The sequence below is a fragment of the Triturus cristatus genome, chromosome 7, assembly GCF_964204655.1.
Source record: "Triturus cristatus chromosome 7, aTriCri1.1, whole genome shotgun sequence".
Lineage (NCBI taxonomy): Eukaryota > Metazoa > Chordata > Amphibia > Caudata > Salamandridae > Triturus > Triturus cristatus.
Genome location: NC_140590.1, coordinates 598527825 through 598551245, shown reverse-complemented (window position 1 = coordinate 598551245; position 23421 = coordinate 598527825). Strand labels below are relative to the sequence as shown.

General features: G+C 41.7%; 1 protein-coding gene across 1 annotated transcript in view; it reads left to right on the top strand.

The window, feature by feature from the left end:
- COX11 (cytochrome c oxidase copper chaperone COX11) overlaps positions 1–23421 on the top strand; it is a 111445-nt gene that overhangs the window by 3241 nt on the left and 84783 nt on the right. The window contains exon 2 of the mRNA XM_085617159.1: positions 15373–15528. Within this exon, the coding sequence (XP_085473285.1) occupies positions 15373–15528 (156 nt within the window). The remainder of the gene's footprint in view (positions 1–15372; positions 15529–23421) is intronic.

Sequence of the window (23421 nt, the reverse complement as noted above, 5' to 3'; positions counted from 1 at the left end):
TGGCTGAAGGGATGCCCCCAGCCAGGCAGTACCTACCGCTCTCGTCAAGGACGGGTGATTACACTCGCTGTATAACCTGTGCTCACCCTTGGGTAGCTTGGTACTGAGCAGTCAGGCTTTCCTCAAAGGCCATGTGTAAAGCAAAGCCTCAGCAGTCACACACAGTAAATACACTGAGCGTCACAAAAGAGAGTTCACACAGGATGTATGTAAATTACGTTTATATTCAATGCACATATTCAATCATGACATGAATATCACATACGTTTGGGCATAAAACATATTTGGAAATATTACTAGCAGTACTAGGCCCACTCATATTTTTCTGATATCAATAGTTTGAACACTGGACAATTCCTAACCTAACCACCACTCCATGAGAGAGCGCCCTTATGCAGTGCGACACGCTGTCTACCCCAGACCTACCCTAGCAATTTGGATAGTACAATCCTACCCAGTTATAGCATACACACCTGGTCACAGCAATTTCAAAAATATGTTCATACATAAGAGCAATTTCTAGCAGCACCGAGGGCCAGAGCCACATGGGTAAACCCAAAGTCAAATGTATTGTGCTTTTGGCATAAAAGCAACGTATACAGCGGCGCTGCGGGCCAGTGTCATGAATCGCAGGCGGTCTGCAGACTGTCACTCTCACTCAGTGCGACAGGTATCAGCCAGTCCGTACAGAGCACTCTTGCCCACATACATACTCAGCACTCTAATGCTGAGCTACTAATACCCAGCAGGTCAATGGATAACACCCTGCAGACTTAGTGGCCCCAGCCTCCCTCCACCCTCCTATTCACCCCTGTTGTCCTATACCCCCAGATGGAAGATAACCAGCCCCGCCTCCAGGGCACTAGACGGGACGCATCTGAAGTCACATCTAGTCTGGGTCCTTGGGAAGCAGTTGGGGATATGTAGCAGTTTTAATTAGGAGGTAGACGTAATCAAGGGGAGTTTAGCAGCCACTCAGGAAGTTCACCCATAGGTCCCAAAACACAATGGAGTCGCGCAGTCTCTTGATCCGCTTCCAAACTGTCTCAGAATTGTCCCTTCAAGCCTGTCAACCTCTCACTACTACCTGGTGCCAATATGTCTTTAGCAGGGGCTAAGTGTGGAGAGGACAGTTGTTCGGTTGCGATGAGGGCCAAAGTGGAACAACAGATGAATGGGGAGTAACAAAGGGGAGCTTCTTGGTAGGAGGCGAAACCCCGATCAGTGCACGATGATCAGGGTTGTGCCCTGGTAATTCGGGCACCGCGTCTGGTGCACGTTGGTTTGAACCACATGCTTTAGGTGTGGGCAAGATTTATGGGGCTATACACTAGGCAATCTGGTCTCAAGGCACAAATTTTAGATTAGTTCCATGCTACCAGTTGGGATCAGTATCTGATGAGGGCTCGTGAGAGGGCACTGCTCTCCAGATGTCATAGGTAGATGGTGTAGGTCTTAATCTTTAGTGTGGCCAGAATTCGGCCGCTAGAGACTAAGTGTCAAAGTCTCTCTCTTCAGTATATTCCATTTGGCCATCAAATGGCAGATGTCTGCCGTTCTCGTGGGGTGCCAATGGTTTATGGCTGTTGCTTGGGGGAATGCACAGATGTGTTGCCTAGTCCCCTGATGTCCACCGGTGCCAGGCAGCACCGCACACAAGACTCTTGAAGCATAGAAATGTCCATATTCTATAGGTGGCATTTCTAAACCAGTTTTGCCACACCCCCTTTACCTTCAGAAGGGGTTTGGCATTGTGAATCCATTGATAGTTAACATAATGAGACTGCTCCACTGCAATCCACTATTGTAGCCTGAAGTAGTGCCTACCACTTCCCCTATGCTCAGTGGTAGTGAAAACACACACACGTATTCCTCACTACCTGGGCGCATGTGCGCTAGTGGGCAAACAGACCTGCAATGGCAGGCTGGACACATTTCCCAGGACCAGGGGTGCAAGTGCATCCGCCAGAGTCTGCAACAGCAGATTTGACACTGGTTTAACTAATATGTGTATCAGTGCTCCTGCATAAGCCTGCAATGGCAGATTACACAAGCACTCATAGGCACAATAGGGGAGGGTGCGCACATACAGAAGCCTGCAGTGGCAGGCTGGTCATGAGTTTTAACCATGATAGATGCCAGTGCGCGCACATTGGTCTGTGATGGCTGACCAGACCATGGGCTTACCCAAGCCATAGCACCTTAGGTGAGAGTGCACGCTCACTACCCTGCCTGGGCCAGCCGGGCTCAGGTTGACCCCCAACTCCCTCCTTACCACTATCACCTTGGGTGCAAGCACACGGCCATAGGCATTCAATGGTTGGAACACAGATATGCACTCACAGGCCCAAAATGGCAGGCTGGACACCGATCCAAAATGCCATAGGTGCCAGGGCACATCCTCAAGCCTGCAACTGTTGGCTGGACACATATTCGAAATGGCATAAGGGCCGGTGCACAGACCCTGGCCTGTCATGGCAAGCTGGGCGCATACTTAACACCACACAGGTGTAAGTGTGCACTACCAGGTCTACGCCGGCTCTTGTTTCAACCTCTTCCTAGCCTGTGTAGGAAGACACACGCACTTCTACACTGCCTTGACAATGGAGAAACGTTTACAGCCCGGAGGCCACGCAAGAAAATCAGCAACACCCAAGGAGCATCCCTTGGAAAGAGAAAAACTTAAAAGCTGGGGAAGCCCCATGTGGGGGGTTCCGCACTAACTGGGCAGGGAACATCCACATATCCCCACACAGCCTTCAGCCTACCCCACCCCCTTGTGCCTGTCGGGGCTTGCTGGGGTTGGGGGGGTTGGTATGGAATGACCCACTCAGAGTTGGCTCAGGCGTAAGTGATGCCAACTTAGACAGGGGTGCAGTGGCGCCCCACAGGCCTGTAATGGCAGGCCTGATACAGGTTTCACAGGCTATCCGGAGGGTGGCACACTTAGTGCTATGCCCCCCACTAGCCAGTGCTGTACTCGCTCCGTGTATGTGGTGTAACTGTTTACGGACTGCACGAAGGTACTGCACCTAATCCCGTCGCATATGCACCCCCTGCCTACTGCGGGCGAGGAGTGTGCCCACACCTTCCCTCTGCAGTACAGTGGGAAGGTGCTCAGATTCCTAAGTTCATGCGGAGAGAGTTGGCAAAGTCTAGGAGGAAAAAGCAAAACGTTTTGGGGTACATTCCACTAAGAGCCAAGTCCAACATAACCCTATCTGTAATTTGGCCCCATAACTCCTAAACTCTAATCTGTGCTGTCTAACATATTTCTTGAATACTAATCTGCCACCAGGTTTGCTGATCCTGCATATATTCTACCACCAGTGATATGGTGTGTTTTAGACAAAACTCCCATAGTGCTTTTGCTAATTTTGCTTGAGGCTTTGACCTTATATCTCCTTATTAGCTGACATATCTGATGGCCTTTAGGCTGTCCATACGAATGACAACCACACACACTATACGTTGTCTTTCGCTTGACTTTGAACTGCAGAGGAGTCTGCAAGAAGCTGTAAACAATTTATGTGCTTTGTTGACTTTCGTGGATTATCTTCCTCAAGTCCCAAATATGCCTCTCCCTCAACTCCATCCCCATAGACTTGTATCTTATTCTAATACAAGACCTAGGCATGAAGGGAAAGTTGCCCGCCCGTTTCAAGCAGCCATTTGTGCCAGTAAACATGACACTTCTGTCCTTGCTTCTTCGATAGAATGAAATGTTGCAACAAATGAACATACTTGACCCGTTGTGCCTCCATTTCCTGCTACAAACTAGCTCTCCGCAGTTTAACTTTGACTAAGGCAAACTAATCATTTACCGCCAAACCTAATGGAGCCCAGTAGCAGTGTAAACTGAAACACTCTAATTTTTCAAAACCTAGCAGCACCAAGCTAAAACATGTCTGCAGCAGCAAGAAAAGAGGACAACCTGGTTAGATTGGGCCTATTTATACAATGTTTAATTGCAGGGGTGTGGGATTCCTAAAGCCCAACACCCAGAACATTTTATTTGTTTTCAGGGACATCAACTTTTCATGTTTATTTGTTTTTATTTTGGAATAGTTTTTGTAAAACATTATTTTTGTGCGAGCTGCCAGGCTTTCACCAAAATGACAAAAACATCAGTTAAAGCAAAAAAATGTTTTAGGTTTCAAAAAGCAGACATTGGCATAGTACTGCATGGAGCTGAAGGAAATAACTGTGTGCTGATGTGCTCCATGGGAAAGAGCAGAATGCAATCACACACAGTGAAGGTAGCTGTATAAACCCACACCACTCCCCACCCTACACACTACACAGTGATGATTGCCACTGTGTAGTTCTAGTTGGGACCTGGTTACCATGGGGGGAGTTATTTTGGTTTGATAATAACTTTGGCACCGTTTGTGAATCTCCACAAAACTTTTCAAATGAAAAGTTTATCCACCCCAGCTCCTTCCTTGAAAGTTTCAGCGTGAATCGTAAAGCGAGAGCCAAAGAAAAGGGAGGTCCTAAACCACAATTTCCCCATGTAATTTCCAATGGTATTTTCGCAACGCTACAGCCCAAACGAAATTACAGCAAATATGTCAGAAAGCTAGATCTTTACCCGGAAAGTGTGCTTTTTGTGTTCCGGTGTAAATCGGTTCAGTATATTTTAAGAATTTGAGGTACACGCTTTATGTATATCTGGATTGTTGGGTTTGCAGAACCCTCTCTGGAGTCCAACCAAGCATGCAACATTAAATAATAGAGCAATCTGATCGGCTGAGAGGACCTCTTTAGCTCGCGCTCTGATTGGGTGGCTGCAACATGAGGAGAAATGTTGTGGCCACCATTTAAGGAAACAAACTATAAGAGGAACTAATAAAAAATAAAAAAAGAATTGGGTTGATGCAATTTCGCTGTAGCCTGCGTTCATGAGAGTCCTGTGGCATTCGAAAACCATAAAAAAGGGGGGAGGGACATGAGTGTCTCTAGTGTGTTGGCCATGAGTGATGTATAAGTTCGTTATGGTAATATCTTACTGTGCATTTAAAAAAATCTCAAATTCACTGAAAAAACAAATATTAAAGTGGCATTATAGTTAGGTAAAAATGTCAGTGTAAACATAACATTTTAAACAAAAAAAACGAGGAATTCACCAGTTATAGTTATTTCAAGTAACTATAACTCACGCCCTCACCATGCGCTGCTTATGACCTTGCATATTGTATCATTGATAACATTATTGATGACAACTGAAATTACATCATTGATGACAACAATGTGCATGGTAGGGCATGAGTTATAATTGGTGGATTTCAGTGTTTTTTTTTTTAGTTAAGTCTTACGTTTAAACAGACATTTTTGCCTACCTATAACATAATTTTAACCTTTATTTTCAGCGAATATATATATGTGTGATATATATATGTGTAAAATATATATATATATATATATATATATATATATATATGTCCTTCGTTTCCCCGCAGGGCTGGTTTTTCGCGCACTCACGGAAGGAACAAGGCGTCACCAATTCTTATCGTCAAATTTCTTTATTTACAGCATGCCAGTTAAAAAGCTCTACGCGTTTCAGTCCCACCAGGGACCTTGTTCACGAGACTGGTCTTTACTGAAACTTTTTTTTGTTTTAAATCCACCTCTACAATCAAACGTGACATCACTTCCTTTTGGGAGCAGCTAGGCATTCTGGTAATTGAAGTCCTTACTGTTTTACCTTAGTGGGTTGTACAATTACATATATGTGATGTTTTTGACAAATTTAACTCAACAAACGCGACTGGGAAATTCTGTTAATTTAGACCCTCTATAAACGTACAATGTGTGAATAACAGTATGCGCTTTCTACGGCATTTGATTAAATTTCTAGACTGTACCCTGATGTATCTGTATGACAATTCATTTTACATTGTCTATGGCCCTCTGGTGGGCCCTCGTTTTTCGAAATTTTATTCACTATTGATTAAATCAAACAAATGAGTCCCAACTTTATGTCATAATTGCCCTATAGTGGGCCCTCATTTTTAAAGCATATTTTGGATCTTGATTTTCTCCCAGTCGATTTTCCTTTCCATTAGGATTTTACTGTTCAACCCAGTGCTCCTAAGTCCACCCAAACTGTGATTAAACCTATATAAAAAACTAAAAATAAAAAATACAATTCGCTAACAGTCAAGGATAATGTCACTCATGATAATAAGCTTATTCTGCAGTTTATAGATGGTAATGGAGTTCTTCGTCTTGATTTAGACCATCAGGGGTCAAAGTTCTGAAATTCAGAATATGTTTCGATTCCTTTTGCCTCATCACTCTTTCACGGTCTCCTCCTCTGGGATGTGTTCCCACTGCTTCAATGGCATAGAATTTAAGATCTTTCCAGTTTCCTTTGTGTTCCTTCTCCATGTGTTTGGCCACCGCATTGCTCCTATCGGTGTTTATTGTGGCCCTTACGTGTTCCAAGATGCGTTTTTTCAATTCACATTTTGTGCTTCCCACATATTTCATTGAGCAGGGACATTCAATTATGTAGATCACAAATTGGCTCTTGCAGTTGATCAGCTGTTGGATTTGCCACATACGTTTGTTAGCCATAAGTACTTCCTTGGTGTTTTGGGCAATTGCACAGACTTTGCAACATGTACATTTGAAGAACCCTTTGGGTTTGAGCCAAGTGTCTTGTTTCTTTGGATTCCTGAAATGACTGTGGACCAATTGATCTCTTAGATTTTTTGCCCGTCTGTACGTTATGTTGGGGTGATCCCCCATTATTGCTGATGTGGTTGCATCCATACGCAGAATGTGCCAGTTTTTGCGTAGTATTTTCATCACTTTTGCATTCTCCGTGGAGTGAGTTGTTATGAACCTTATTTTGTTTTCTTCATTTGTTTCTTTTTGTTTTTCTTTTAACAAATCCAATCTGTTGATGGTCGTGGTTTTTTGCAATGAGGTTTGAATCGTCTTAGAGCTGTAGTTTCTTTTTTTGAATCTTGTTATGGCTTGATTTCGATGTTTTACCCACTCCTCATCTTTCGAGCAAATTCTTTTAATCCTCAGAAATTCACCATAAGGAATATTGTTTATTAGACTTTTTTGGTGGAAACTCCCAGCATGTAAAACTGCATTTGTCGCAGTACTTTTACGATGTAAGGTCGTGTGTACTGTATTTTCCAAGATGTAGATTTCGGTGTCTAGGAATACCACTCTCTGGTCACTGATGTTATATGTGAATTTCAAATTGAAATACGAGTTGTTCAATATCTCAAAATACTCAGCAAATTCCTGCTCGGTTCCTTCCCAGATTATCAACAAATCGTCGATGTATCTGAACCAGGCTATGGTTTTGTTGACAAAGATATCATTTTCAATGCTCCATGCCCAGGTTTTCAACCATTGACCCATAGTTAGACAGGCGTACGATGGGCTAAAGGAAAATCCCATAGCCGTACCCTTGCGTTGGAGAAAAATTTCCTCCCCAAACATGAAGGAATTCTGTTCTAAACATATTTGGATCATTTCCAATAACATGTTGTTGTGATTGGTGAATTGGATGTTTCTCTCCGACAAGAAGTGTTTGCATGCGTTCAGACCGATGTCATTCTGGATGTTGGAGTACAATGATATAACATCCATAGTTACTAGCTTGTATGTCGGGTGCCATGGGGTATCTTGTAGATGTCTCAATAGATCCCCTGTATCTTGTAGATACGAAGTGAGACCCTTGACAAATGGTAATAGGAACACGTCCAAATAATTAGCCATTGGTTCCAATAAGGCTCCTTTTGCTGAGATTATTGGCCTTCCAGGAGGATGTTTTGAATTCTTATGTATTTTCGGCAGAAAATATATTGTGGCCATTTTAGGATATTCCGTTTTGAGGTATTTCACTTCATCCTCATCTAGCAATTTTTGCTTGCTCCATGTGTCCAATTTGATGTCAAGTTCTTCTTTCCATTTTTTTGTGGGATTAGTTTTCAATTTTTCATAATATTCTTCATTTCTTAGTTGTAAGTAAGTTCTATCCGCAACTGCCACACGGAAATAAAATTGATTTGTTTCATGAATGTGTGATAAGAGATCTCAACCAACTTAACCACTCAAAAAAACAGGACAATCTAACACATGAAGAGCGAAAGGCGCTGTCTGACTTAAAAAAACGATGATACCATTAAGATAAAAATGGCAGATAAGGGAGGAAACGTCATTGTTTTAGACAAAGAGGCATACATGAAAGAAGATACAGGGGATCTATTGAGACATCTACAAGATACCCCATGGCACCCGACATACAAGCTAGTAACTATGGATGTTATATCATTGTACTCCAACATCCAGAATGACATCGGTCTGAACGCATGCAAACACTTCTTGTCGGAGAGAAACATCCAATTCACCAATCACAACAACATGTTATTGGAAATGATCCAAATATGTTTAGAACAGAATTCCTTCATGTTTGGGGAGGAAATTTTTCTCCAACGCAAGGGTACGGCTATGGGATTTTCCTTTAGCCCATCGTACGCCTGTCTAACTATGGGTCAATGGGAGAAAACCTGGGCATGGAGCATTGAAAATGATATCTTTGTCAACAAAACCATAGCCTGGTTCAGATACATCGACGATTTTTTGATAATCTGGGAAGGAACCGAGCAGGAATTTGCTGAGTATTTTGAGATATTGAACAACTCGTATTTCAATTTAAAATTCACATATAACATCAGTGACCAGAGAGTGGTATTCCTAGACACCGAAATCTACATCTTGGAAAATACAGTACACACGACCTTACATCGTAAAAGTACTGCGACAAATGCAGTTTTACATGCTGGGAGTTTCCACCAAAAAAGTCTAATAAACAATATTCCTTATGGTGAATTTCTGAGGATTAAAAGAATTTGTTTGAAAGATGAGGAGTGGGTAAAACATCGAAATCAAGCCATAACAAGATTCAAAAAAAGAAACTACAGCTCTAAGACGATTCAAACCTCATTGCAAAAAACCACGACCATCAACAGATTGGATTTGTTAAAAGAAAAACAAAAAGAAACAAATGAAGAAAACAAAATAAGGTTCATAACAACTCACTCCACGGAGAATGCAAAAGTGATGAAAATACTACGCAAAAACTGGCACATTCTGCGTATGGATGCAACCACATCAGCAATAATGGGGGATCACCCCAACATAACGTACAGACGGGCAAAAAATCTAAGAGATCAATTGGTCCACAGTCATTTCAGGAATCCAAAGAAACAAGACACTTGGCTCAAACCCAAAGGGTTCTTCAAATGTACATGTTGCAAAGTCTGTGCAATTGCCCAAAACACCAAGGAAGTACTTATGGCTAACAAACGTATGTGGCAAGTCCAACAGCTGATCAACTGCAAGAGCCAATTTGTGATCTACATAATTGAATGTCCCTGCTCAATGAAATATGTGGGAAGCACAAAATGCGAATTGAAAAAACGCATCTTGGAACACGTAAGGGCCACAATAAACACCGATAGGAGCAATGCGGTGGCCAAACACATGGAGAAGGAACACAAAGGAAACTGGAAAGATCTTAAATTCTATGCCATTGAAGCAGTGGGAACACATCCCAGAGGAGGAGACCGTGAAAGAGTGATGAGGCAAAAGGAATCAAAACATATTCTGAATTTCAGAACTTTGACCCCTGATGGTCTAAATCAAGACGAAGAACTCCATTACCATCTATAAACTGCAGAATAAGCTTATTATCATGAGTGACATTATCCTTGACTGTTAGCGAATTGTATTTTTTATTTTTAGTTTTTTATATAGGTTTAATCACAGTTTGGGTGGACTTAGGAGCACTGGGTTGAACAGTAAAATCCTAATGGAAAGGAAAATCGACTGGGAGAAAATCAAGATCCAAAATATGCTTTAAAAATGAGGGCCCACTATAGGGCAATTATGACATAAAGTTGGGACTCATTTGTTTGATTTAATCAATAGTGAATAAAATTTCGAAAAACGAGGGCCCACCAGAGGGCCATAGACAATGTAAAATGAATTGTCATACAGATACATCAGGGTACAGTCTAGAAATTTAATCGAATGCCGTAGAAAGCGCATACTGTTATTCACACATTGTACGTTTATAGAGGGTCTAAATTAACAGAATTTCCCAGTCGCGTTTGTTGAGTTAAATTTGTCAAAAACATCACATATATGTAATTGTACAACCCACTAAGGTAAAACAGTAAGGACTTCAATTACCAGAATGCCTAGCTGCTCCCAAAAGGAAGTGATGTCACGTTTGATTGTAGAGGTGGATTTAAAACAAAAAAAAGTTTCAGTAAAGACCAGTCTCGTGAACAAGGTCCCTGGTGGGACTGAAACGCGTAGAGCTTTTTAACTGGCATGCTGTAAATAAAGAAATTTGACGATAAGAATTGGTGACGCCTTGTTCCTTCCGTGAGTGCGCGAGAAACCAGCCCTGCGGGGAAACGAAGGACAATTTGATTACGGCTTGACCCTGCCGTCTCTGAATGCACCGCCTCAGAGCGCCCAAAGATTTCTGGAGTGGGTCGCTTTGTAGAAAATATATATGTATGTATGTATGTATTTTTTTTTTTAGTGAAATCAAAGTTCCTTGGCTAATGCCAGATGTAATTGGGGCCCAATTAATAAAGAGAGTCACAAAAGCGTACCCATGGTATATGTCCTCGCATTAGTGCAGATTCACAACTTTCATGAATTCACAGGTAGTTACAAAAGTAAGCCTGGAAACTGTAGTTCTTTTGTGAACTGTATTTTTTGCGTGATTTCATATGCATGTGTATGTTTGCTCATGCAAGAATCTACTGAGCATTTGCAAGTGCACCTTCCTTACAGTCCCTTTTTTCCCCACCCTGGAAAAGGTTTTACTGTTGCCCTTTGAGAAGTGCAGTTCCACATTTTTCTTTGAGGTAAGAGGTTAGATAAGAGTTGCTAAGAACCCTTAAATATGCAAGGTGTACACTTCCAACTCCAGTATGTAGATTTGTAGAAAGGTGGAAAAATCAGGGGGATGCTAGAATACTAACCCTGCTACAATAGGAATCTTTGCTTAATTATAGAGGCTATTTTCAGAGTTCTTATTCAGTAAGAAAGCTTCCGTAATTTGCCAACTCGCTGCATGGCATCAAAAGACAAGTGGATTTTTTTACAGGAGAAGTTGATTTATGAAGCATCCTTTCTGATAGACAAACCGGTATTTTATAAAATTCTGCAACCTTGCATTGAATATGTTTCATGGGTTACTTCCGGTTGGACCTCCATGATTGTAGGTGTTGTAGTGTGTTAAAGTGTTGTGAATAATAAACAGTAGGAAAAGAGACTGCATAATATGAGCCTCCGGTCTTGTAATAAAGTTCCTTTTATTCTATGCCTAGAGCTACACTAAGACCTATTGCTTCTATCTCACCTACTGTCCTACTAACACATTTTCCCTTGTCCAGCCACTCTTACCAGTCCGTGTCATCTACCTCCCTCACTGATTGGTCTTCAGAGTCCAGTCACCCATTACCTACCCCTCCGCACAAGATTTAATCATGCCCATTGCAAAAATGTATGCCTTCTGCTCTCACCTCACCTCCCGCATCACACACACTCATTTCATTCCACCTAACCCACTTCTTTAACACTGATCCTTCAGAAATGATGAATACCTCCGAGATGCCTCCCCACGCACTTGCACAATCCCCACACGTTACTCCTCTTTCATTGTTGTATGTCATTTATTACCATTCTCTGCTTACACTGCTCCGTTTGCACACTCCAGGGTCTGCCACCGCCTCCTTAGTATGTCTATGTCTCAGCTTGCTGATGCTGCTCTATGTCCATTTAACTGAGCCTAAATTTCTAGTGCATGATCAACCTGTTTTTAGCCCAGCCTGTAGCCTCTTTGCTACACTGCCACTGTGAAATCTTTGAACTGAGAGTCAGCATAGGGGCATATCAAAACATTCTAGCATGGCATTCAGATGTGTAGATGCCTAAAGGTTGCGTTGATCCTAAAGTGAATTTGAAGTGATGCATGGTCCCTCACACCAGAACAAAACTTTGAATGTCCCGGTTGTAAATCCACTGCCATATTTGTGACATATAAGTAAACTTTAGATAATCCATGCATTTCTAATGCCTGTTCTTGCATTAGAAAACAGGAACAGGATTTTGTGCTATATGTTAATAATTGAACCACGTCCACCAATATTTCGACCAAAATCAGTTTCATCCCCAGATGCTAAAAAGGAGACGGCCTCATCCCCATTTTTGAAGGCAAGTGTGTTTTTTGCACATTGATTTGAGAAGTTAAGGAAGTAAAGTTTAAACAGTTTAGATGTTTTGACCTGGTCTGTCCTAAGCAGAATATGCACCACTGTGAGGCTCATTGTATCTTCACTGACCGACTCTCATTTTGCACCGAGAGACTGTTTGAGGAGCATATCAGATGCCTTAGCTCACCATCTGAAAATGCTGAGTTTTCACAGTTGATGGCATCCTGAAGTTTGAAACATTTATCAGAGCGTCCTAAATCATGTCGTTCCTCCACAAATGTGCGGCCTTATTTTCCTATAGTGGGCATGCAATGTGCTCGACCACAACGCCTTTTGCTGGTAGGTTCGGACTACACAACACTTAACAAATAAAACCTCATGCGATCAAGGGGTGGTCACATTAGATTTAGTCCCGTGATGTTTCAGATTATTGTACTGTACCGAATCACCTTTCTGGACTCCCCTGGTCTTTCTTGCATTAATTGAGTTTTTACACTTTCTTGCATTCAATGAATTTTTTAAACCACTTTCTTGTTATAAGTGGCGTGCTAGACTGATCACTGTTTCCTTAACACATTAAACTGCTGAAGTTGTTTTGATATGTACCTACGTCTCTCAGAGGCACAAACTATATTATTTTGCCGTGGTTATTAATCTTGTTTCCATGGTTCAGTGAACATAGTTTAGTGTATTGATTTGTACAGTTGAATAGTGAATTTTCTTTCAGCTCATTGTATGTCCTCATGGTGTGATGTTTTTATATTTGTTGCTGATCCTAAATTAGACTGGAACATCACAGGACTTCTTTCTGGAATACTTATCTTCCCACGCCGAAGGCCAATGAATCTGGCTGAGACTGGTCATGGCTCCTGGTTACTGGATTGCCCATGAATATCTTGCTGCATGAAACTTTTAGTGGCAACAGTAAAAATAGTGAACTAGCTACTTGACAACCAGCGACGGCCCTCAACATAGGCGATGGTCTCGCTGAGCCACTAGAACACTCTACTGCACTGTGATCCTGGGTTACTGTAGGCCAAATACCGACTGTATATGTAGACACCCTCACCCCTCTGGGATCGTCCCACAGCAGCAAATGTCGACACAAAACTGCTCTTAATTAAATTAAACAAAAGTGTTGTGTGACAATAATGAAACTGCTCGTTTGCTTGCCACTGTCCCTACGTGAATGCACCCATATAGTTTTGATCACTATATATGAATTTTCTAAAGCAGGGAATGGTACTTTACTTTTAGAATAGGGGATAACAAAAAATACTAATCACTTTGAGTGAACACAAGGGTGCCAGTACTGGAAAATAATACAATTGTGACTTTATAATGTCAGGAAGGACACATGGTCTATACATCTCTCACAAATAACAAGTTTGACTCTGTTACATGTATTGAATCCCTATCATTATGGCCATTAATTTAGTTATCTAACGCACGTGCAACTGTTGTTTTCTATTGTCAGAGTAATCGGGCACTCCCACAAATGAGGTTCCTCAAAAGGCGTTTAAGTGTAGTTAAATGAGATCACTGTCTTGTCAGTTAACTGTGCGTCTTACCGGAGCTGATGTAAAACAGCATGCGTGTCTCCAAACGGTGAAGAGCCTGGCAGAAGGAAGACTGCAGATGGTCAAGACAATATAGTTCCTCACACCTCTTGCTAAACTTTGGTTAAATAATCTAAACATAGACAGTATCACATTTCGAGCCCACTTTCTGATGTGGTTTGCACAACTTGGAAATAGGCATTCGGAATGAACGTTTAAGACCTGCAGCAAAAATCTAAAGCAATCAGGAATCGGCTTGAAATATAGAATGTGGAGTGTTTTATGTTGAATGAACAACGTCTATGGTTTGTTTCTGTGTAAGCCTTTTTATACTTTCGTGATGCTATTAAATGCATGCTAATACTACTTCCTTACTGCTGCCCATAAATTAATTTACCCCAGCCATATCTGTTTGCCAACTCTAACCAGACTACTTGAATATTTCTTTGTATGCTATATAGCCAGCAGCTTGTCAGTGGCCTACACATCTCCTTCCCACAAACCACTAGCCCCCAAGTTAATTTTGAATCAAAATAATGACTGTTTTTTTCTTTGTACTCCAACGAGACCCTTTACAGTATTCAACATCTTCATAATATGACTTGTAAAACAGTCAGTACTTCAAATAAAGTATATTTATAGCTTTATTTTTTATTTACCTAAATCCAGAAACCTCAGAGCAAGCTTTGACAGTCGGAACCAGAGATAAGCCGGTATTCACAATGACACTTGCCTGGCACTTTTGCATCACTTCTAGTGATAGAAGTTGAGGTTAGAATATGATCTGACATAGCCTTTTATGGTTAATTAATGTATTTTTGTAAAGGCTTTCAGGTACCGAACACTCCTGGCAAGCATTCCTAATGAAGTTACAAATTCACTAAGGAACTGCTTGGTAAAATTAGTTGATCCTTCACGCCAATCCTTGCCACAATTACATTTTCAGTTATCAGTATTGAGGAAGGTTTGAATGCTCGCTATTCCTGGTCTTGGTCCTACTTGCATTGAGACATGGAGAGCCTTACATCTGGAAGTGAATTTCAATTATAATTCCTCTCTCCTAGTTGATAAAACTGAGATTCCTTATGAGCTTAACCATTTATTTTTTTATTATGTTTTTCCAAAGTATGGTCATCTTTTTTAGGAACTTTCCACTACCAGCAGACATTTCCCTTCTTCTATGAATCACATGATTAAAATTGGAATCAAAACCAGACCTTTGCATGAAGCTAAACAAATTACAAGTGTACTTCTGGCATGCCATCGCCTACCCTTGAAGCAGAGGTTTGTTACAACTGCCTTTCACAAACTGAACTCATATAATGTAGCGTATTTAAATATCAAACATAATGTATATTGATATAATACTATCCTGCATCACTGGCACACCATCAAAAGCTATACACTACAGATCCAACACATCCCAGGTTCCAGATCCCCTTCACTGCCTTCTAAAAAGGACCTCTGATGCACCAAAATGATTTATTTAACAAAGATAGGATAGGATGGCAGCTTTAAATTCATGCTATACGTTTCTTGTTTAGGCTACTGGACTCGGAGGTACACCTGTATCTGGTCACAGTTCTGACCAAATTGAAGCAATGGAACCCGTCAAAGACCGAATAATTAAAGTCACTTTTAACGCAGATGTTCACGCAAGCCTGCAATGGAATTTCAGACCCCAGCAAAGTGAGATATATGTAAGTTGCAGAATGATTTACTGTTTCATTGAATGCAAATGCATGTAAAGTTTTTTTGTGAATGTATTTTCTTTTGCGGATTGTCTGCTTCCAATTAAATCGCCGAATCTAATAATAAATGCTTTGATATTTCTGTCTTTTTTCCCAAAATTGAAAACAAATGCAACATTTAAGTGTGCCATATTTCTTTAAAAGGGCACGGTTATTCTCTGACATGATGTGATGTGGGCACATAAGTCAGCTAGATACCAAGGGGTCTATTATAATGTCGGGCGGATCGCCACCGCCGCATGGCGGTGGTTGATCCGCCCGACATTATCTCCCGCCCACCTCCCATTTCCCCCCGCCATATTATGATGGTAGGGGGTACCGCGGCGGACGGTAAGTCCATCCGCCGCTTTTCCACCCGGTCGGCGAGTCGACCGAGCGGAAAAGGGTTGAATATGGTGGGGGTGTCTGCAAGACACCGCCTTCCATATTACTATGCAGGTGGGAAGCAGCCTTTCCGTGGCAGCGTTGCCGCCACGGAAAGGCATGCGGTGGTTGCAGTTGTGGGCCCGTTGCAGGACCCCAGGATGTTGGGGGGGTTGGGGGGTGCACATGGGGGGTACCTATGGCACCTCCCTGCATTTGCATGCACAACGTGGCAGGCAGGGCCGGACTGGGAACCAAAACCGCCCTGGCAAAGTGCTCGGCAGGCCCCCATCCCTGGGAGGAGGGGGAGGGAGGGTGTTGGGGGTGCCGCCGAGCTCTTTGCCAGGGCCTGTTTTCGGCCGCTTTCGTTACAGGGCGATTTTGCAGCTATGCTGCAAAAACGGCCCTGTAACAAAAATGGCCCCCTGGGGCCCATAATCGGCCCCAACCCATGCGGGGCACCGGGGGATTGCCCGGTGCCCGCTACGGCCAGTCCGGCCCTGCCACGTTGTGCATGCAAATGCACAATGTGCAGCCACAGCATTGTGGCGGGCGGTGCTGTGTGCACCACCCGCCACAATGATGTGGATGGGGGGATGCCACCATGGCAGTGGCATCCTAATTGCCGGTGCAGGACCGCCGCACCACTGGCGGCCGGTCCCAGCACCGCTAGGGTGGCGGGCGGACATAAGTCTGCCCGCCATCCTAATAGGCCCGCAAGTGTTTTTTGCTGCCTGCAGCTCAGACTTGTGCTGATGATCTACCTTTCTTTTAGAAAAAGGGGGCAACCCAGTAACTCGGGGACCTGGGATGGAAAATTATTCAACAATAAAGTGGTCCCTGTAGTGGAAGTGTAGCCCTTGACTTCCACAGCATTAGTATCACACTAGGGATAGAAAAAGCTCTCAAATGAGTGAGTTTTAGTTATGCTTTTAGTGCATTTATTTATACATATATCATTTAAGAAATTTAGGAATATATGAATCCATTTAAACAGTATAATGTAATACTTGTACAAGGTTCTCCTAAAAGGTGACGGCGCCGTGAAGTTGATATATGGTGAATAAAAAGTGCATTTCTGCTATGTACCCAAATATATTCATATATACATACGTACATACATGCATATATACGTACATACATGCATATATACACGCAGGCGGCTGATAGGGACAATACAATGTTTGAAGTCAACACCCGTAAAACGAGTGTTGATATCCACAATCAAATTCTTAGAAACACATTCCACATAGGCCATTCATCAACCTTTCAACCCCTTAGCACAGGTACTTTAAGCAGGGTCATCCTCCGGACCCAAAATATGTAACAGAGACACCAAAGGATTGGGACAGAAAGTCCCACAATGGAGTAAATGTCAGACAATCTTTCCTGGAGCAACTTCAAAGTGGCTATTGGCATGTATATTAAAAGTGAGCCAAAAATGCTTCAAGAGAGCCCTCACGGGGCGTTCTAAAGACCAAAATTCAAACCGGTGCAAAGCCAGTTATACTGGCCGATGAATTTGTCATCCGAAAGATAGAAGCCTTCAGTTCAGATACGCTTCGTATTCAGTTTCTATAAATGATAAAGGGATTGGCCCCTGAAATGCAAGCTCTACCTGCACACCTTTAATGTATCCCTGAACTTAGTTCATTTGTGACAAAAATTGAAAAATCACAGCAACCTAAAAGAAGATTTCACAAATCTATAGAACTCTGGTCATACGCTAATCAGATACATTACCAGCACTTGGAAAATAGTGAGAGTGAGATCTGGGAATGTTAGATGATAAAGATTGGCAGATTGCGTTAATGTAGTAGTAGTAGCAATAGCATCAAAGTATAGATTGATAGCAATATCATCACAATATAGATTGATACAATTCAGATATTAAATTTCTTATACTATTCCAAAGGGAAACGATGGCTTGTGGGTAAGTCGTCATATTTGTCTGTGTCAGGAAGAGAAAGAATACATATTACATTAGGTATGGAATTTATGACTGGTTCAATGATACTGGGAATCGGTGCTCAGGGCCAGGTCTAAAGTCACAAGACAAGACATGTTGTTACCCTGAATCTAGGCATCACATTAGTTGAGCAGCATATATGAAGGCTTTTTTGGGCCCAGGTGTTTTTTTAGCTAACAGATATCACACAAAATTGGAGAGCACCAGAAGCTCCATCTATGTCTAAATTCAGAGCGGGCGTGACCATTGTACGTTATTGAAGAAGCAGGTACATGATCTACAAGGTTGCCTGCAAAAACATGAGCATATTTGGGGGTTGTGGATGGAACATTTTTTTTTTAATTGATGGCTCCTCTTTGGAATTATGATGCTGTATTGCTTGGGTAACAATAAAGGTGGGCTTCTAACAAAGAAAATTGATAAAACTATTATACAATGCTGCACTGCTTTTGCATGGTTGTTCTTAAAATAAAATGCTAATAAAAGTTTTTTTTATTAAACCAGTGATCTGGCATTGGCCTCTTTTAGCTCCTGTAACAAACCATGCTCACCAGACGCAACTACTGCTCCTCAGGACCTGGGCAGTAACTTTAGGAGGCATGATCACTGCAGTTTTTCATCTTCTTTTATTTTCTACGTAATTGGGAACCCAAATAGAGAATTAAGGAGTTTGATGAGCAACATTAAGCAAATTTAAGAGTTCAATTGTTCTCTTTTGTACTTTAAGGTGTCAGATGTCCATGTTTCAGGTATTGATTTTAAAGAAAGGAGTCTAGGAATTAAGCCATAAAATTCTCTTCCTGCAAACCCCTTATGCATTTCTGTCTATATAGTAGATTCCACACTGTAGAGCTGGCACTGCCATTTAAGCTTAAACAATAATCTGATTGTGTTTTCATTCTTTGTTGCTCAGTAGTCTCAGAACCACAAGAACATCACAACGAGTCCATTTACTACTACATTGAGGGGCCTCAGTTACCTGGGCCTCTTTCATCGAAGACAAAACTATTTTCCTAATCGTATAATTTTATCCAACCTGCTCAGACCACAATATTATTTTATCAAAATAAAAATTGATGCAACATTTAGGTTGTTCCCAACAAAGGACAGAACTTAACTGTGGGAGCCGAAAGATCACATTCCTGGCTGCAGATTCGGCTGCTCTCATCTAGAATTGGCTTTACACTATTTATGCACATGCCCTGAATTAAAAGAGGGTATCATTTGTATTCTTAAACCTCTTTTTATTCTGATGAACATTAAATCTTGCAATCAAGCCATGATTGTATGTTTAAATGGTTCCAACATTCAGTTGAACTGCAGGTTCGGTAAATGTTTCACCACATTCGAAAAGAAAACTAAAACAGTATGGGGCATTCCAGTAGAATTAATTTTATTGTGTTTTAACATTTGTGTGATTTTGGGATGTTATAATGATTTTTAATCGAACAATACATTCCTACTTGCCTTAGTTATCTTTTCAACAATAATAGAGTCTTGTGGCTAGTGCATTTTGTCTTATATGTCCCATTAACATTAATCAGATTTCTCTTAAATATTAGAACTGTATTTTGAAGTGGATATTTTGCACAGATAGTACAATTTTTTTAAATGTGGGACTGAATTGCTTTATAAAGAGACTGTCACTGACAGCATGATCTGCAGGGCCAGTCTTTCTAGACTTGTTTTCCTGAAAAATTATACATAATATATAAGACAAAAGGCGCTTTTGGTCAGCGTGCTTCATTCATAGGTTTGTTAATTATCACTCACATTTTGCTTCTGCCATCCTCAGCATACGATATGGAGCAATGAGTCAACCTATCGTACCATTGAATCCTTTCATTTTGAGTGACTGCATGATGCCTATGCACATTGTTTACGTCTACGTAAAATATTTCCTATCTCTTCAGGTGGAAAGATGGTTCTGAATGTGCTTTTTTAATGTATGTTTGTGTTTACTTTAAATAATGGCTCTTTATTTTTCCTTCACTCCTTTCAAAGTTGATGCTATTACATGTGTGACATAACACTGTAGCTGCCTGAGATTTGAGTAATTGGTTAGGTAGCGATATATTCTTGCCTCCTTCACAAATCATCACATTAAAGAATTCATGCCACAACAGAATGGCTTGTCTAAAAAATGACTACTAAAGCAGCTGCATCATTGAATGTTTTAAAATGTAAATTGTTTATTGCAAGTATAAGGCAGCAATGTTCATATGATGGTACATATTCTATTTTTTCCTGTTTAGTTTTCGCATTCACAGTGCTTGCAAAATTTATTGTAATGAAAACAAGAAAACTTTAAAAAGGGACTTAGAGCCCGCTCATTCCTTTACGTACCATGTCACTCATTTGCTTGCTTCCTATTGGTCAGTTGCTCTTACTGACTTTCAGCTTTATCTGGACTTCTGAATCTTAGTCCATGCAGTGGAGCATGGACCAAGTACTGCTTCCTGTGGCCTGTGTAATTCCACTGGCTAAAGGTACTGCGAGTGCACAAATCTCATAAAAGATTTATGAACAGCTCCACCTTGAAATTTGAAATCTCCAATTTCCATGCCAATTTCGTCTTCAGGTCAATGAATCTTTGCCATTGTATTAGAATGGAACACAACCCAAATACATTTCTAAATTAATCATCAACTTATAGTATTTAATGTTTAGTCAATGATGAGAGGTTTGGTGAGGTTTAAAGTTTTATATTTTAATTAAGAAATTAGTCCGTATTTTTAATCTAAAACTACTTAACTTATTTTAGCCATAACCCATGAACAGTTCCTTTGGATAAGAGCAAGAGAAAATTTGGAGCGACTGGCTAATAGATATAAACGGCCAAACTCCCCATAAAGGTTAGCTCTGAAAAGTCAGCTGAGTTCCCAAACAGCTACAGTTGCAACCATTAACACAGGTGGAAAGAAATAATCACAGCAGTAGCTATCAGCATGTAGAAAGTCTCCAAAAAAGGGACAGAATAGCAGAAAATCGCTGTCAGCCTGTTGCAGGGATTCTGCTTATACACAGAACTATGCGTAGAACCCCAGGACCTCAGTGAGTTGTGGTGTACCAGAAACTCACCTCAGAACCCAGAACCCAGTATCCGGCTAGCATAAGTGTCCCATTCGTTATCCGAGATTTAGCTCGGCGGTCCCAATGAAAAGACAACCCAGAACACGCGACTCAGTACATACTCAGGAATGGTGGGAATCGGAAATACCTGTTCGTATATTATTCTCACATCAGTCCACAACAAGAATCAACAGAGACACGGTGAAAATTAAAAGAGTTTATTTTTATAGACCACGTGTCCTAATATGCAGTACTTTGGCTAATACAAGCAGACAAATGATTAAAATCAAAACCATCAACATAGTTACAATTCCATAGAATATAAAAGGGGTGATCATGTTATAATGACAGTGGATACTACCACTTTCCCTTTACTAAGAAGCTAATATTATTATTAGTCTAACAGAAGGTCTCTTAGGCTTGAATAGGGGACCCCATACCTCAAAGATCAGCTTAGTGAAATCACATCACCGGAGCATCAGGAGTATTCTCGCAGGAAGGCTCGTCTTCGGTCTGAATAATAAACATGATGTCTGTGATATTAAAAGCACCAACTTTCAGGTATGTGCAGCTGCTCGTGTGTTATGATTAAATAGTGGGTCGATCAACCTAGAGTGGAAAACATGCATTGTCTAACAACTCAGACTGTTTGTCACATCGTGTGCAGACCAAGGTCGCTTCGCAGAGCTCGGGATGGTAACAACAGATTGCTCTCGTGTGAGGCAAAACTCGAGTCAGCAGTTCGTTTAAGCAATAACATGTGAACGCAGTGTCGTGTGCAAAGGCAGCAAGATGGCTTTCTAACTTCTGACGTGGTTATGCTAACTTAACAATGTATGTACGTATTAAGGGAGTCCTTACGACATGCCCCCTTGATCGAAGCACTACTTAGTATGCAAGAAAAAGAGAGAACGCAGAGTTCAAGCACGACAGAGCAGAACAAGGCGTATCCAATTTAAAAAGGAACTGGTCAGTTCAGGCAAAGTTCGAACAGGAAAAAAAAACCAAAAATAGAGAGAAAAAACAAAAAACCTCAAACGTGCCGTGGGAGGTGAAAAAATGAAAAAACGCCTCACCGGGCAGAAGTGCAGACGTACAGGGACAGTTCAAGACACGTGAGGAAAACACTGTGGACGAAAGTTCACTCAATCCATAAAAGTATATGCAGCATATGTGGCCACTGCTTCCAGCAGAAAATCATTGGCACGGCCACTGAAGGTTTCAGCCATCCAGTTAAGTAAAGAAAAGGAACATACGTGTTCTTCTATCAGCGGAGCCTCTAGCACCATCAGAGGGCAACCAGCGTGTACTTCCAAGCAACTCATATTCAAGAAGTCATATGCCGCTCTCACGATGTCCCAATTACCCAGGATACCATGTGTCGCACCGCAGGCCATAATCCGAACACCAGAACAGGCAGACTCGTGAGACACTAAGGGCCTCATCAGTCGATCAAAATCCGGGTCCAGAGACACCATGTTGGTTAAACACAAATCCATAGGCCATTCAAAGGGACAATCTAGGCAGTGGAAGACAGGTTGCACGCAGGTGAAGTAGGAATACCGGAAGGATAATCCATATGCCAGGCTCAAAGTCGCCAACGGCAGGACACCATAGTAATCAAGCATCCTGTCACGAAGAAGCTGCAGACGGGACAGGCTGACGTGTGGCACAGAAAGAGCAGCCATTCCGCAAGATGAAAAGTAAAAGTAGCACACCTGCCACTAGAGCCAGAATTAACGGGACACCTCCAAAGACGCTGGAGAAAATAGAATGAAAAAATGCCGGAATCACACCAAAAATAGTTTGGAAAGAGGTCACGAGGCCCGAGCCCACAAGTTTAAAAAAATGAGCCAGGCCAGTCGTGGACGAGGCATTGAAAATTGTTTGGATCAAAGCACCAAAATGCAGGGGGAGGTCAGTATTCAAAAGCGCCTGTACCTCGGTGCGCGTATATGCTACGTGAAGGACAAATGTTTCCCGGGAGGAAGTCAATGGCACCTCCTTTTGGGACAATAGCGCTCTTATTCTGCTCATTTTGTCGAACTCTGCTTTCAAGGTTGGAATTGAAGGCCAGATAGAAGCATCCAGCCTCCCATGCGGGGGTGGAAACAGGACGTTATTGCAGCAGACAACCCTCTGTGTTACAGTTACTATATACGGGATCCCTACTAACATCCCGCAGCAAGCTTCATTGTTTAAAATTAAATAACTACCGTTTGCAAGCAGCGTGAAAGATGGCGTAATCACTGGTACCGGGATACCTTTGAGGACGCAGGCCAAATTCGGAGCGTGTACATTACAAGCACCGTGCAATTGAATGTGCCTACATACAACAGAATGATCAGGTGACGTTGTACATTCTTCACCCTTCAGATAAACCTCAGTACCGTCCCTTGTACATCTATACGTAAAGGGGAGGGACCAGACTTCATGTA